General features: G+C 42.1%; 1 protein-coding gene and 1 pseudogene across 8 annotated transcripts in view; one reads left to right on the top strand and one right to left on the bottom strand.

Annotated features, from left to right (window-relative positions):
* The window catches only part of SLC6A13 (solute carrier family 6 member 13), a 48,031-nt gene that overhangs the window by 15,439 nt on the left and 17,941 nt on the right, over nucleotides 1-14,651 (top strand). For 6 of the 8 annotated variants that reach the window (XM_003934463.4, XM_074403310.1, XM_074403315.1 and 3 more), the window contains 2 exons: nucleotides 13,308-13,442; nucleotides 14,380-14,520. In XM_003934463.4, coding sequence (XP_003934512.1) covers nucleotides 13,308-13,442; nucleotides 14,380-14,520 — 276 coding nt within the window. Of the gene's footprint in view, nucleotides 1-13,307; nucleotides 13,443-14,368; nucleotides 14,521-14,651 lie in introns of all 8 variants that reach the window. The other 2 variants (XM_074403316.1, XM_074403312.1) reach the window with 2 other exon arrangements.
* LOC104652423 (large ribosomal subunit protein mL43 pseudogene) lies at nucleotides 8,723-9,216 on the bottom strand (annotated as a pseudogene).

Genomic DNA, 14,651 nt, shown 5'->3' with positions numbered 1-14,651 from the left:
AATCTCTCTAGCTGCTATGTTGAGAGCTCAGTATAGGGGAGTGAGGACAGAAGGTGACCAGTTATCAGGCAAAAATCTTGGGGTCATCCTTAAGTCTCTCCAGCTCTCATAAGAACTGACTCTACCCAAACATCCAGGTCCTTGAAGCTCCCTGGACCCTGGTTGCTGGCAGAGTGAGTAACTTAGCACTCAGAATGCCTGGGACTAGAGTCCCCCCACAAGATGTGCAGAATCCGATCACTTCTCAGCCCCTCCACGGCTATCACCCATCTAAACAAACCAAGAGTTTTCACCCGAGAGACTGGAAGGAAGGAGTTGCCATTTGCTGAGGTGTGGAAGCCATGAGAGGCCACGAGGGTTTTTTGTGGTTGTTGTTTTATTATTTTTACATAGAGACGGGGTTTCACCATGTTGGCTAGGCTGGTCTCAAACTCTTGGCCTCAAGTGATCTGCCCACCTCAGCCTCCCAAAGGCACAGGCATGAGCCACTGTGCCTAGCCCTAGAGGAGCAGGTTTTTTTTTTTTTTTTTTTTTTTTTTTTTTTTTTTTTTTTTTTTTTTTTCAAAAAAGAATAAAGAAGAGGAAGAGGGAGAGAGGATGGGGGTATTGCTTTATTGCCCGGGCTAGAATGCAATCTAAATATGGGTATGCCTATAATTGTCCTTAATAATGGAGATATAAAAGAAAATGAGGGAAGAGAATAACAAACAAGGAGCCAACCAAGATTTCGTTTAAACTTCTAAGTTGATATGATGTGGTACTCATAAGAGTGTATATTTTGTGTATTTAAAGTGGAGAGTTCTATAAATGTTAATTACATTTACTTGTTCCAGATCTAAGTTCAAGTCCTGGATATCGTTGTTAATTTTCTGTTTCACTGATTTGTCTAATATTAATGTTGAAGTCTCCCACTATTATTATGTGGGAGTCTAAGTCTCATTATAAGTCTTGTATGTCTGCGTATTCCTGTATTGGGTGCATATATATTTAGGATCTTTAGCTCTTCTTGTTGTTGCATTGATCCTTTTATCATTATATAATGTCCTTCTTTGCTTCTTTTGATCTTTGTTGCTTAATTGTAACTTCTGCTTTTTATTTATTTATTTTAGCTCTCTGTATGGTTGGTAAATCCTTCTCCATCCCTTGTTTGGAGTCTTTGTGTATCCTTGAATGTGAGATGGGTCTGGATGCAGCATACTGATGGGTTTTAGCTTTTTATTCAAATTGCCTGTCTGTCTTTGGATTGGGGGATTTAGTCAATTTAAATTTAGAATTAATAATAATATATGTGAGTTTAATACTGCCATTTAATATTAGCTGGCTATTTTGTGCATTAGTTGATGTAAATTGTTCATTATATCGATGCTCTTTTTGATAATTTTTTTAGAAAGGCTGATACTGTTTGTTCCTTTCTATGTGCAGTGGTTCTTTCAGAAGCTCTTGTAAAGCAGGCCTGGTGATGATGAAATCTCTGAGTGCTTGCTTATTCACAAAAAACTTTATTTTTCCTTCACTTGTGAAGCTTAGTTTGGCTGGATGTGAAATTCTGGGTTGAAAGTTCTTTTCTTTAAGGATGTTGAATATTGGCCCCCACTCTCTTCTGGCTTGTAGGGTTTCTGCTGAGAGATCTGCTGTAAGTCTGATAGGCTTCCCTTTGTGGGTAACCTGACCTTTCTCTCTGGCTGCCCTTAGTATTTTCTCCTTCATTTCAACCCTGGTGAATCTGACGATTATGTGCCTTGGAGTTGCTCTTCTTGAGGAATATCTCTGTGGTGTTCTCTGTATTACCTGGAGTTGAATATTATCCTGCCTTACTAGGCTGGGAAAATTTTCCTGAATAATGTCCTGAAGCGTATTTTCCAGCTTGGATTCATTCTCTTCGTCACATTCAGGTACACCTATCAAGCATAGATTAGGTCTTTTCACGTAGTCCCATATTTCTTGGAGACTTTGCGCGTTCCTTTTTATCCTTTTTTCTCTAATCTTGTCTTCTTGTTTTATTTCACTGAGTTGGTCTTCGACCTCTGATATCCTTTCTTCTGCTTGATCAATTCGGCTGTTAAAACTTGTGCATACTTCACGAAGTTCTCCTATTGTGTTTTTCAACTCCATCAATTCACTTATATTCCTCTCTAAATTGTGTATTCTTGTTAACATTTCGTCAAGTCTTTTTTCAAAGTTCTTAGTTACTTTAGATTGGGTTAAAACAAGTTCTTTTAATTCACAGAAGTTTCTCATTATCCACATTTTGAAGCCTGCTTCTGTAATTGGAACACACTCGTTCTCCATCAAGCCTTGTTCCGTTGCTGATGAGGAACCGTGATCCCCCGCTGAGGGAGAGGCGTTCTGATCTTGGGTATTCTCAGCCTTTTTTAGCTGTTTTCTTCCCTTCATTATAAATTTATCCATCTGTGGTCTTTGTATTTACCGTCTTTGTAATTGGTTTTCTGAGTGGACGTCCAACTTATTGATTCTCAGCGCCGAAATCTGAGCAACCCACTTCACCGACTAAATCAGCGGCATTAAGATTGATGGTGCTTTTCTGACTCTGCACCAAGAACCGACGCTCCGAGGCGCCGGCAAAACCGCCTCGCCGGTCACAAGAGTCGCGCTGGCGACCCGTGGGGCTCCTCCGCTGGGAATCTCCTGGTGCGTGAGCAACAAGAATTCATGTGAAGGTGTGGCGTCCTCTCGTTCTTTGTGCTTTCACTGGGAGTTACAATCCCGAGCTGCTAGTGATCAGCCATCTTGGATCTCTCTCCTAGGAGCAGGTTTTGAAGGGAAAATAAGGGGGTGGATTTTGGAATGTTGAGCTGAGGTTTCTATTAGATGTTCAAGTAGAAATGGCAACTAGGCGATAGAATGTGAGTTTGGAGTTTGTGAGCGAGATCTGGCTGGAGGTGTGTATTTGGGCATCATTAGCATTTTGATGGTATGAGAAAAGAAAGGACGGACCTCTGGTGGGTCTGGGAGAAGACGAGAAACCAGCAGAGGAGACAGAGAATGAGAAGCTGGTAAAGTAGGATGAAAAGCAAGAGAAGGAAGGATTTTGGAAAGCCAAGTGATAAAATTATATCAGGGAGGAGCGAGAGATGAACCACAGCAAAGGCTGCAGACGGGTTAAGAAAATGAGGAAAGGAAATTGATGGTTGGTTTTAGCAGCTTGGAAGTCATTGGCAACCTTGATAAGGGTGGTTACAGTGGAGGGCTGGGGGCAACGACTGATTGAAATGGATTTAAGATAATGAGGGAGATGGGGAGAAAAGAATTGGAAATAGTAAATGTGGGTTATTGGGGCAAAATGTGGGAGTAGGTAAAATCCACCCCTTCCTTGGGTATTTCCCTCCTGGGCGGGGGGAGGCCCCTGTGAGCCCCGAGTAGAAGTAACAGTGTGCCCAGTGGCACGGCAGCCTCGGGGATGAGGCCCTGAGCTGGAGAGGCGGCTGAAGAAGCTGTACATTTGAACTACTCCTCCAGCCCTCCCCCCTCACCTGCCAGGAGGGAAAGCAAATAGGGCCTTCTGTTAGGGCCTGCCCACCTAAAGCTCCAGTCGTGGGACGAGGAGATGCTGGATAATGCAGGAGGCGTGACGTGGGAAGAAGGTGGCGGGAGAGGATCTGGTGATGGGACTCTCCACAGCCAGCAGGGAGTTCAAATCACCTTCCCACCTATCTCAGCCCAGATGAGAAAACTGCCAACATTTTCAGTTAATTTCGAAGTCCAGGTTGCTGAAATGTCACTAGGGGCAGAAGTTACCTATGCCAAGAAGCTTTGCTTTTTCTGCTAGTCTCAGGACACCAGCTGGACACCACCGTTTGTGAGGACAGGCCCTCTCTTCCTCCCTGTCTCCTCCAACTCCTCTTCAGAGCCTCGGTCTTCCAATACCCGGGTCCTGGGTGCTTCAGAACACGGGCCTTCAGCTCAGACCTCTCCAACTGCCTGGACCCTGGCTGCTGGCAGACCGGCTTGCTCAACACCCAGAATGTCTGGCACTGGAGTCCCCATGTGAGGCCATGGCCGGAGGTACACAGCAGGAACTCTCAGAAGGGCCTGGAGGGGAAGGATGCCTCAGTTCCAGCCTGTAAAGAGGGTGCACGGGGATGCCCACGCAAAGAGGATTCCCTTGGCAGCAAGGAAAGCCATCAGCCCTATGCTGTCGATAGATAATAGAGAATCAGGAGAAATAAGAAGCACTTTTCTTTTGTTCATATAAAAGCAATGGTTAGTGTAGCGGGACGTGACAACGTGCTACCAAGTGCAGTTAATGACTCAGGCCCACTGTGGGACAGGTTCATGCCGAGGACAGCACAGAACTCCTCACGGATGCTTCTCACTCTTCTGTTGCTCAAGCGGAAGACCGTCAGCTTACGCCTTAAGAAATTGGCTGGAACATTACAAGGGACACCACAGAGCATGCTCCTTTTGAGAAAGCGGGCTGGGAGTGATTCCTTTCCGGGAGAGGGATGTGGTCTCTGGCAACTCACGGAGAAAATGCTAGCACGTTTTAGAATTTTGAGGAGACTAGTATAGATAATATGCGGGTGCAGGTAACTGTGAACTCCACTTCCCACCCAAGGACTAAATTCATCTTTGATGGTGGTGCCTGGGGAGGGGAAGAGGCAGAATGTTCTTCAGGACTCCCCAGTCTGTACCTAGCCCATCTTGGGCTCCCTCCCACCCCGACCCCTCTCATACTTATAGGGCCAGTAATTTCTCCTTGCAGGTATGGACTTTGTCCCTCTTGGCAGGCTGTCAAGATGCTCAGCGAGGCAGAGGAGGCGGGAGAAGCTGACCATGGGTCCAGTGCAGTTAAACATTGGCCTGGTTTATGGAGAAAGAACAGGCAGCATGAACATGGGGAGGGGCTTGGGCTGGGCCCATAGCTGTTTCTTTCTGGACTTGGGGCTCCACAGTGACTGTTCCCGTCAGCTGCTGGGTTAGCTCTTTTCTGTTTTACCTCCTGCTCAGCAAATCTTGGATTGATTTATGGACCTCTTGGGCTGAATTATTTGCTACCTTTCCTTCTTTGTCCTTGTAATCGAGTGTCCCCTTAGTGCCTGAATTATAGATGTGTAGATTACAACCTTGAGAAGTGGAAAGTGAAGAACTGGAGAACTGGGTTCCCCATTAACTTACAATAAACCACACATAAAGTGTATACTTTGATAAATTTTGACATATGTGTATGCCCATGAAACCACTGCCAAAACTGAGATAATGAACATGTCCGTCACCCCCAAAACTGTCTCTCCTGTCTCTAATTCTTCCTCCCAACTTCACTGCGGCCATCGCATGCCAGTGCAACCGAGAATTACACTTAAACTAGACTAGTTTGCATTTCTTAGAATATTATATAAAAGGAATCATACAGTATGTTGATAATTATGATAATTGTGATACCACTATGCATAAGTTTGCATTTCTTAGAATATTATATAAATGGAATCATACAGTATGTTGATGATTATGATACAGCATAATTATTTTGCGATTATAGTTTTTGTGTATCAGTAGTTTATCCCTTGTTATTGAGATGTCTTCATATATTCTATTTTCTTTCTTTCTTTCTTTTTTTTTTTTTTTGAGACAGAGTCTAGCTCAATCGCCAGGCTGGAGTGCAGTGGCTCGATCCCGGCTCACTGCCACTTCTGTTTTCCCATTTCAAGCAATTCTCCTGCCTCAGCTTCCTGAGTAGCTGGGACTACAGGCACGCACCACCATGCCTGGCTAATTTTTTGTACTTTTAGTAGAGACGGGGTTTCACCAAGTTGGCCAGGATGGTCTTGATCTCTTGACCTCATGATCCACCTACCTCAGGCTCCCAAAGTGCTGGGATTACAGGCGTGAGCCACTGTGCCTGGCCGTCTTCATATATTCTAACATACAACTCCTTTATCAGAAATGCATTTCACAAATACTTTTTTTTTATTCTGTGTCTTGCAATTTTCCTTTTCTTTTTTTGAGATGGGATCTCACTCTGTTGCTATTTTGGGTCCTTAGCATTTTCAGATGAATTTTTGAGAGAATTTCTACAAAAAAAGCCTGTTTTGTTTTTGATTAGGATTGTAGTAAATCTGTCGATCAATTTGGAAAGGATTGACATTTTGGATATTTAGTCTTCTGATCTTGAATATGGATTTATTTTGTTCTTCATTAATTTCTCCCAGCAATGTTTTGTAGTTGTGACTGTACCTTTTATCTTTCACAACTTTTGCCAGATGTATGCCTAAGTATTTCATATTTTTGAGGCTATTATAATGGCATTATTTCCCACATTTTATTTTATGGTTGTTTATTCCTAATTTTCCTTAATACCTATAGGGCTATTCAGATTATCTATTTCGTTTTAGTGGACTCTGTTAGTTAGTGTTTTTTTGAGACATTTTTTCATTTTACCTAAATCATTGCACTTACTGGCATAAAGTTCTTCATATATTTTCGTATTATTGTTTTAATACCTTTACTGATGATACAGCTCATTTGTCATGCTGATAATTTGTATCTTCTAAAATTTTATCAACTTTATTATCTCAAAGAACCAGCTTTTGGTTCATTGATTTTTCTCTAATGTTTTTCTGTTTTCTATTCTATTGATTTCCACTCTGATTTTTATTTCCTTTGACTTACTCTGGCTTTTATTTGCTCTTATCCTTCTCATTTGTTTCTATCTTTTTTTTTTTTAAACCATATCCTCATTTCAGCAACAATTTCTCTTTTTTTTTTTTTTTTTGAGACAGAGTCTCTTTCTGTTTTCCAGACTGGAGTGCAGTGGCACTATCTCGGCTCACTGCAACCTCCGCCTCCTAGGTGCCAGGAATTCTTCTGCCTCAGCCTCCTGAGTAGGTGGGCTTACAGGTGCCTGCCACCATGCCTGGCTAATTTTTGTATTTTTAGTAGAGACGGGGTTTCACCATGGTGGCCAGGCTGGTCTCGAACTCCTGACCTCAGGTGATCCACCCGCCTCAGCCTCCCAAAGTGCTGGGATTACAGACACGAGTCACTGAGAGCAGCCTAATTTCTCACTTCTTAAGGTGGAAACTGAGGAAATTGATTTGAAACCTTTTTCTTTTATAATTTAATAAATGTCTTAAGTACTGCTTTAGCAGCGTCCCACAAATTTTGATACTCATTTCACTCCATTCAAGATACTTTCTAATTTCTCTTTTGATTACTTCAATAGACTCATAGGCTATTTAGGAATGTGTTACCTAATTTCCAAATATGTGGAAATTTTCCTAATGTCTTTCTCTAAAAGATTTCTATTTAGTCAGAGAATCAATTTTTTGTGACTTGGATCCTTTTAAACTTACTGAGATTTGTTCTGTGGTCTAGGATATGGGCCTATCTTGGTAGAATATTTTATGTTCACTTGAAACTCATGTATATTCTGCTGTTGGACTGTTGGATAGAATATTCAATAAATGTTAACTAAGTTGAATTGGTTGATAGGATTTTCAAATCTTTTATATCCTTACTGATTTTCTGTATATTTATTCTATAAATTATTAAGAGAGGGCTATTAAAATCTTTAACATTTATCAGGAATTAACTTATATATTTCTCTTTGTAGTTCTGCCAGTTTTTGCTTCATGTATTTTGAAGCTTTGTTATTAAGTAAATATGCATTTAAAATACTGATTGATTAATTGACCCTTTAATCATTATGAAATTACCTTCTTTACCCTTGGAAATATTCTTTGCTCTGAAATTTACTTTGTGTGACATTAAGATAAACTCTCCAGATTTATTTTGAGTAGTATTAGCATGGTATATCTTTTCTATCCTTTTACTTTTAACCTGTTCATATCTTTTTTATTTGAAGTGCATTTTTTTTTACAAGCGTTTCTAGATTTTTATTTCCTTTCATTTCCCCACCATTCCCCTCTTTAAAAGTAAAAAATGAAAAAAATCTAAGCCTAGAAAATACTCACTAGTCAGCCTTCCTGCCCTTGCCCATGGTTCTCAGCACCCCGCTACCAGCTGGCTCAAGGGACATAGATTTTATTTCTGCACCAAGCGGGGCCCTGGGGGAAGGAGACGTATATAGCTAAGACCAGAGAAAGCTTGTTACCCAGGGCTTGGGCTGAGAATCACTCCCTTCTCCCATTCAGGAGTCAGGCCTATATTAACCACATGGCCTTTGATACTAACCACCCTGATGGTTGTTATATGTTCTGCCTCTATTTTTAAACAATGAAATTTGGGGCCTGGGCTTAACATATGCACACATTTTGAAGTAAGACCTGAAATGACCTTAGGTAAGTTTATTAACCTCGGTTTTATAAATCCTTAAACAAACATTCACACAGATATTAAGTGCCTAGTCCATCACAACAGAGAAAAGCTCTCTATAGCTCAGCTGTTGTACCAAGAAGATATCAGGGATTCCTCAGAAGCCTGCCTTGAGACCTCGCATTGTATTTTGAGATCATTATTATCAATTTGGACTTCAAAAACAAGGGCCCTGGAAAACACTTTGAAGTCTTCCTCATCTCAGGTTTTAGGGATGCCACTTGGCTAAAAATTAAGGTTCACAACGGTCACTGCCCCCAGAAGCAGGCACTGGAAATAGGCAGCTCTTCTTTATCCCAAGCAGAACCTGTGTCAGCTTCCCCACTAATGGGTTCCGTTTGTCTACCTGGGCTTGACTCCCAGAGAGGAAGAACCACCTCTACTGGAGAACTAGACCAAAGCCTGAGGTTGGAGCTGGTGGCGCAACTCTTCACTGTGCTTGCAGCTGGGCTGCGGTAGGATCCTGGACCTCTCGGGGGCGTAGCCCGTGGAACGTGGTCGATTTGTTGGTTGAAGGGGTGCCACTGGCCCTGGATGCTAGGTTTGTCGGTGTGGAAGGGCTTGCGGATGCGGATCACATCCAAGCCCGACTGGGTGGTCCGCTTCTGCACCAGCGCCGAGATCTCCTCTACCAATCTGCAGTGGATGCTCTCCTTGCGCACGGCCGGGTTAAGGTGCCCACTACTCTGGGCACGCAGCACGGACGCGGGTTCACATATATTACGACCCCTGGGTTCTGTCGGGCGAAGTCGATCACCTCCCGTTCCACGAACTCCCTGGCGCCGCCGCGGCAGCTGCTGCGCATAGCGCGACCCAGTCCGTGGTGGGGACACTGGCCAAGAAGCGGCTCGGAGTCCCGCGCGCAGTCACAGCTGCCGCTAAGAGGCAGCGGAGCCGGAGCGGCGAGGAGAGCTCGAAGTGCATTTTTAGAGACAGCATATAGTTGGGTCTTGTCCATGTTTTAAAAGCCAATCTAATAATCCCTGCCTTTTATTTGGGATATTTAGATTGTCTGAATTTAATACAATTATCCATATAATTAGGTTTAACTCTATCATCTTATTATTATTTTTTTCTATTTGTCTTCTCAGTTACTTGTTTTCCCCCTTTTCTTTCCTCCTGCTTTCTTTTGGAATAACTGAATATGTTTTATTATTCCATTGCTAGTTTTCTTCTTTTTTGTTGCCGTATTAGCTGTAACTTTGTTGTGATATTTTAGTGATTGTTTTAAACTTTGTAGTATACATCTTTAACTTAACACAATTTATCTTCAAGGAGAGTGTACCGCTTTATAGATAAGAACCTTAAAATGTTACAAATTCATTTTTCTCCTCCTGACCTTTGTGCTCTCATTGTACATTTTTTATACGTTACAAAATCCATATTACATTGTTTTTATTTTTGTTTAGCCAGTCAATTATCTTTTAAAAATATTTGAATAATAAGAAAAACATTCTATCTGTTTACCTATGTAATTACTAGTTCTAAAGTTCTTTATTACTTTGTGTAGATTCACATTTCTATCTGGTGACGTCATTTCACTTTCCCTGAAGGAGTTTCTTTAACATTTCTTATAGTTCAGTATGCTTGTTACGGATCCTTTCAGGTTTCACGTGTCTTAAGAAGTAGTGATTTCATTTTTGAACAGTATTATTGTTGGGTATAGAATTCCATGTTGACAGCTTTTTCCCCCCTGCCCTTTAGTACTTTAACAAATGTGCTTCCTTATCACTATCTTCTCTTCTGCATTGTTTTAAATAAGACATTTGATGTTATTTTTATCTTTGTTTGTTTGTACATGTGTCCTTTTTCTCTGATGACTTTTAAGGATTTTCCCTTAAAAACTCGACATTTTGGTTTAAGTAATGTGATTATGATGTGCGTTGGACTAGTTTTTTTCTTTTTCTTTTTCTTTTGTCTTGGTGTTGTTGAACTTATTGGCTCTGTAGGTCGATAGTTTTCATAAAATTTGTAAATTTTTTAGCCATTATTTCTTCAAGCTTTTTCTCACCCTTTTATTTCTTTTACAGACTCCAATTACATTAAGCTGTTTGACACTGTCTCACCGCTTATGCATACCTGTTCTTTTTTTTTTTTTTTTTTTTTTTTTTTTTTTTTATAATTTTCTTTTCTTTTCTTTTTTTGAAATGGAGTCTCACTCTGTCACCCAGGCTGGAGTGCAGTGGCACAATCTCAGCTCACTGCAACTTCTACCTCCCAAGTTCAAGTGATACTCCTGCCTCAGCCTCCCAAGTAGCTGGGATTACAGGCACTCACCACACCCAGTTAATTTTTGTACTTTTAGTAGAGACAGGGTTTCACCATGTTGGCTAGGCTGGTCCTGAACTTCTGACCTCAGGCAACCCACCCACCTCGGTCTCCCAAAGTGCTGGTATTACAGGCATGAGCCACTGCACCAGGCAAAAGATTTCTTTTTTCTCTCTGTGTTTTTATTTTGGATAGTTTCTACTATAGTTAAAGTTCACTAATTTTTTCTTTTGCTCTGCCTACTAACATTAATTCCATTCAATGTATTTTTAAAATATCTCACACATTGTAGTGCTCATGTCCAGAAGTTTTATTTGGGTCTTTTTCAATATCTTTTATGTCCCTAACTTTTGGAACACAGGCAATACAGTTATAATAATTTTTAAATATCCTCATCTACTAATTCTAACATCTGTGTAAATTATGGGTAAGGTTCAATTGATGTATTAATCTCCTTGTTATGAGTAACATTTTCCTGATTCTTTGCTCTCCTGGTAATTTTTGATTGAATACCAGACCTGGTAATATTTTTGCTTTATGGGTTGCTGGATAATTTCATATTTCTTCTTATTATTATTATTTATTTATTTTTTTGACATGAATTCTTGCTCTGTTGCCCAGGCTGGAGTGCAGTGATGTGATTTCAACTCACCATGACCTCCACCTCCCGGGTTCAAGTGATTCTCCTGCCTCAGCCTCCTGTGCCATCATGCCTGGCTAATTTTTGTATTTTTAGTAGAGACAGGGTTTTACGCTGTTGGCCAGGCTGGTCTTGAACTCCTGATCTTGTGATCTGCCTGCCTTGGCCTCCCAAAGTGCTGGGATTACAGGTGTGAGCCACCACACCAAGCCAATTTCATATTTCTATGAATATTCTTGAGCTCTGTTCTGGGACCAGTGAAGTTACTTGATCTTTTTATGTCTTGCTTTTAAGATTTGTTAGGTAGGATGAGAACACATGGACACAGGGAGGGGAGCATCACACACTGGGGTCTGTTAGGGGGAAACAGGGGAGGGACAGTGGGGGGTGGGGAGTTGGGGAGAGATAGCATGGGGAGAAATGCCAGATATAGGTGAAGGGGAGGAAGGCAGCAAATCACACTGCCATGTGTGTACCTATGCAACAATCTTGCATGTTCTTCACATGTACCCCAAAACCTAAAATGCAATAAAAAAAAAGAAAAAAGTAAAATAAAAAATATATTAAAAAAAAAATAAAAGATTTGTTAGGTAGGACCAGAAGTGTGCTCAGTCTAGGGATAATTATTTCCCATTACTGAGGAAATGCCCTTCTGCATACTCTGCCTAATGCCTGGTGAATCTTGAGATTATTGTCCCAGTATGTCAGCACCATTACTGTCGATCATTTTGAATGGTTCTTTCCCTCACCTCAGTGTTCTCACACATATGCACTGACTAGTACTCAGTTGAAGCTTGAGGGGAACCTTCTGCAGATAAGCAGATTTTCATCTCTGTCCAGTTCTCTCTTCTCTGGTAATCTATATCCTATGAACTTGCCTGTCAGCTTTGCCAGCAGATGAGAGGTCCATGGTAGCGAAAATATGAGAATATCTGGCATCAGTAGTCTTGTCTCTGCCAATGCTTATAAAAACAGAGGGACACAGACTACTGGCTTAGTTCATTTTGTGTTACCACAACAAAACACCTGAGATGGGTAATTTATAAGAAGCCGAGATTTATTTCTTACAGTTTTGGAGGTTGGGAAATCCAGGGCAAGGAGTCCATCTCTGGTAAAAAATTTTTTGTGTGTCATCCCATGGCAGAAGGCAGAAAGGCAAGAGAGTATGCATGCAAAAGACAGAGAGCCAAATACACCTTTTTTTTTTTTTTTTTTTTTTTTTTTTTGAGACAGGGTCTTGCTCTGTCACCCAGGCTGGAGGGAGGGCAGTGGCACAATCACAGCTCACTGTATCCTCGAGCTCCCAGGTTTATTCAATCCTGCCACTTGAGCCTCCTGAGTAGCTGGGATTACAGGCATGCATGGCCATGGCCAGCTAATTTTTTGTTTTTTCTTTAGAGATGGAGTTTTGCCATGTTGTCCATGCTGGTCTCGAACTCCTGGGCTCAAGTGATCCTCCCACCTCAGCCTCCCAAAGTGCTGGGATTAGAGGTGTGAGCCAGCGTGCCTGGCCCAAACGCTTTACTAACAAACACATTCTCACAGTAATAACATTAATCCATTCAGGAGGGCAGAGCCCTCGTGACTTGCTCACATCTGGTTAGGCTCCACATCTCAACACTGTTGCGTTGGGAATTAAGTTCCCAACACACAAACTTTAGGGGATGCATTCAGATCGTAACAATGACTGAAATCTGATTTCAGCCTGCTGAAAGACTACCTGACATCAGCAGCAATGAGTTCTTTGAAAAGAATTCTAGACCTTGGGCTGGGCTAGTGCTCCTAGGCATCCATTATTTAATAAGCTCCTTGTTATTGCCACAAGTTATGTATTAGGCAGTGATTGTTCAGTGGGGAGCAGACTTTAATAGGTGCAGACTGGAACTCTGCAGTAAAGAAACACAAGAGACTGTGCATTCCTTAGGTAACATGGTGACTCTTGATCTCTGTCATGGTTCCAGGCATCTCGACGGCTGTCTCCTGCAGCTGTGCGTGTTCTCTACCTCCGAGGTTCTGACCGGCAGTGTGGGTTGGTAGTGGGAGGAGGTGAATGCGGATGATAAGGAGGATAGTCCCAGGAAATGAACAGCCTGTTTTCTAACCACAGGTGCCTTCTTCATCCCCTACCTCATCTTCCTGTTTACCTGTGGCATTCCTGTCTTCCTTCTGGAGACAGCACTAGGCCAGTACACTAGCCAGGGAGGCATCACAGCCTGGAGGAAGATCTGCCCCATCTTTGAGGGTGAGTAGCTCTGTGCCTGATTCTAAGGCGTCTTCATTAGTGGTTATAAACCTTTCTGGAATGACTGGAGTGATTAGCAGCAGTTCCGAGGTTAGGATAAGATCACAAGTCTCTATATTAAACCCTTGGTTTGTGTGGGCTGCATACCGAGCTAGTCAGCTGTTCCATCAAAGAATGGGAGAGAAACAGCAGTAAGCATGGGGCAAAGGATTTAGGTTAGTTAAGTAGAGTGCAAAGCTACTTTAGCTATATGTTTGCAATACATAACAATGTCTTTGTATTTTAAGACACATTTAAATCAATTATAAAGCATTTTAAAAGATAACCTTAAATAAGAAAAAATTATTTCATTAATAGTTCTATCTAGGCCGGGTGTGGTGGCTCATGCCTGTAATCCCAGCACTTTGGGAGGTTGAGGCGGGTGGATCACCTGAGGTCAGGAGTTCAAGACCAGCTTGACCAACATGGTGAAACCCTGTCTCTACTAAAAATACAAAAAGTTAGCCAGGTACGATGGCGGGTGCCTGTAATCTCAGCTACTCAGGAGGCTGAAGCAGGAGGATTGCTTGAACCCGGGGGGCAGAGTTGCAGTGAGCTGAGATCATGCCACTGCACTCCAGCCTGGGCGACAAGAGGGAAACTCCATCTTAAAAAAATAAAAAAATTAAAAAAATAAAAGTTCTATCTTGACACAAGGATTTAAAATTTACAGTATTGAATTTCATGATTTCTCCATATGTAGGATTTTCTTTACATTTTTATTTTGAAATAATTACAGATTCACAGGAAGTTACAAAAATAGTTGTTTTCCTCGATGGTAAATTGAACTCCCGGCCTCAGACAGCCCTCCCACCTCAGCGTCCCACTATAGCTGAGATTATAGGCATGTGCCACCACCGTCCGCTGTCCCTAGCCCAATCCCGCAGTTTCCCCACAGGCATTGGCTATGCCTCCCAGATGATCGTCATCCTTCTCAACGTCTACTACATCATTGTGCTGGCCTGGGCCCTCTTCTACCTCTTCAGCAGCTTCACCATCGACCTGCCCTGGGGCAGCTGCCACCATGAGTGGAACACAGGTACGCTCATCACCTGAGGGTCCACTCCTTTTCTGTTCTGCCACATTACCTGGAAGTGGGATTGTCCCTATACGCCAGCTTACCACGGACACACCAGAAATCACCCAAGTAGATCATGGAGAGCTTACGTC

The sequence above is a fragment of the Saimiri boliviensis genome, chromosome 7, assembly GCF_048565385.1.
Source record: "Saimiri boliviensis isolate mSaiBol1 chromosome 7, mSaiBol1.pri, whole genome shotgun sequence".
Classification (NCBI taxonomy): domain Eukaryota; kingdom Metazoa; phylum Chordata; class Mammalia; order Primates; family Cebidae; genus Saimiri; species Saimiri boliviensis.
This window is presented reverse-complemented; position numbering and strand designations above follow the sequence as displayed.